Source organism: Pundamilia nyererei, unplaced genomic scaffold, assembly GCF_000239375.1.
Source record: "Pundamilia nyererei isolate P.nyererei 1_Seehausen unplaced genomic scaffold, PunNye1.0 scaffold00721, whole genome shotgun sequence".
Lineage (NCBI taxonomy): Eukaryota > Metazoa > Chordata > Actinopteri > Cichliformes > Cichlidae > Pundamilia > Pundamilia nyererei.
The window spans coordinates 1-2,203 of record NW_005188122.1 but is presented as its reverse complement, the minus strand read 5'-3'; the positions used below and the strand labels follow the sequence as shown (position 1 = coordinate 2,203).

At 37.5% G+C, this 2,203-nt stretch overlaps 1 protein-coding gene across 1 annotated transcript in view; it reads right to left on the bottom strand.

The window, feature by feature from the left end:
* LOC102209929 (olfactory receptor 4C12-like) overlaps positions 1-283 on the bottom strand; it is a 9,305-nt gene extending 9,022 nt beyond the window's left edge. The window contains 1 exon segment of the mRNA XM_013907981.1: positions 136-283. Coding sequence (XP_013763435.1) covers positions 136-283 — 148 coding nt within the window.
* Positions 284-2,203: the final 1,920 nt, after the last annotated feature.

Below are 2,203 nucleotides of genomic sequence, written 5' to 3'. Positions count from 1 at the left end.
CACACACACACACACACACCAGCATGGAACACAAGAGCACAGTGCAGCAAACATACATCCAATACACAAATAACAATAAAGGTCCACACTGTTCACGAACCCCGAGTCCCCGGAACCGGGTCCGTGACATTTTATGAGTAAAAATTAAATACAGAATAGTAGAATTAGTGCAGATTATTAGAATATATAATGTAAACATAGTAAAAAATAAAATATATCTGTACTTGTTAATTTCCGTGTACCAGTCCAGAGTTAGAAAGGTAACATTTAACTCTTTCTCCATTATTGTTTTCAAAGACAAAACATTTGCTCATAAAACAAATTGCATAACAACTATTGAATAGAAAACTTTTAGAATTATGCCAACATGCAACAGGCGTTTTTCTGCTTTTCATAAAGGTCTCTGAACTTAAAATATATCTTGGAGAGCATTCATTACCAAGATTCATACAGTTATTCATACAGGTCTGTGGCAGGTTTTTATTATTTTGCTTCATCCTCAAGGGAGGGAGAGTTCTGAAACCTCATTGTTCTGCCTTTTTGTAATTGTTGCTTTGGGAATGTACAATTCCTTCCATTCTGTTCAATGTGAACATTCAGGATGGAAATGCCATCTCTCCTTATAAGTATAAAATTAAAAGTAATACAATAGAAGAGTAAAAAATAAAAATGAATAAAGTCAATAAGAACAGTTGTCTCTCATACAGCAGTTTCAAGGTGTCAACATATGCTTTCAACATACAATAAATGTTGTTCTCAAATCATTGATTAGGTGACTTCATAGCAGTATTCATGTTGGTGATGTCCTTTGTGCAAAAACTGTTCAAAAGTCTTCTTTTGTTTGTCCTGTATCATTAGCCCAAGGACAGAAATTCTTATACAAACTAAATGCAAAAATAAATAATGCAATTTGCATATGACCAGAACTATAAAACAGTGGGTTATTTGATTATGTTCATTAGTGTGACAGCCTGGGGGGAAGAAACTCTCTCTGTAGTGTGTAGTTTTTTTAGCACCTGCCTGAAGGCTGCAGTTTAAATATTTTGTGTCCAGAATGTGAGGGGTTTGCAGAAATGCTTTCTGCCCATTTCCTAACCCAGGACCTGAACGCGTTCTGGATGAAAGGAGTCTCTCAAGATTCAAAATCTTTTTCTGTGGTCAAACTTTCAAATGTTTTTTTAGTTTTCCTGTGCAAAAGAGAGTGTGGGTTTTGATTTATATTCAAGTTTTATGGGAATAGTTTCTCCATTGTAAGATGGACTCACACACGCAATGGGTGTGTTCACAGTTTTCTGTGAGTGTTATATGTTTTGGTTTAATTCCTGTTAAGATTTGCTAGTTCTTAGGTTTTGGTTTCTGTGCTCCCTCTGTTTATTGTCTAGTCTGTGTCTTTCTGCTCTCCCTGGTCCCACATCACCTGTCTAAGTCATCCTGTGTTTCCCTTCTTTCTCCCATTTCCTGATTACCACCTTGTGTGTTTTAGTCCTTTGCCACTCCATGCTTGTTGTCGCATCGTACCCTCATACATGTGGGGTTTTCCTGTGCTCCATGTTCCCCTGTAACTTCTGGTTTCCTGTTCCATAGCCCTAACCTGTTTTGTTTTTGTTTTGAAATATTCAAGTGTTTTAAATGAAAATACATTTCTCAGAACAACACAATCATTGTCTTGTGCTGACTGAATTCCTCCAGTAGCGTGATTTCTGTTGGGTCTGTCTAGCACAGGCCCACCGCTGGAACGACACAATTTAACTACACAGCAAAAGCATTGAACACCAAGTAGGCAAAGTTCTTTATGTTACTCATGCATGAGGGAGAGAACCACGACAAGTGCCGTTCCTTCACTTGACCAAGTCGCTCTCGTCCGCTCCCCCCGTAACACTGCTCTTTTATTGAGGTTAAATGATTATACATAGGTTCATTAATGTATCATTAATATACTGCCACGGTGAGCAGATGTTTACCGTGTATGCCATAGGTGTCAAACTCTGGCCCGCGGGCCAAATTTGGCCCGCAGTCTAATTACATTTGGCCCGCAAAGCCATACCAAATTACAATTAGAGCTGGCCTACTGGTATTATACAGCTTATATATATATATTTTGTTTAGTATTAAGCTTTGCTTGTTCCATATTCAGTTTTCCAGCAAAACTTATTTGAGTCCATAAGAAAAGATTCATTCTTATATCTGGAGGAAGATTTTTTTT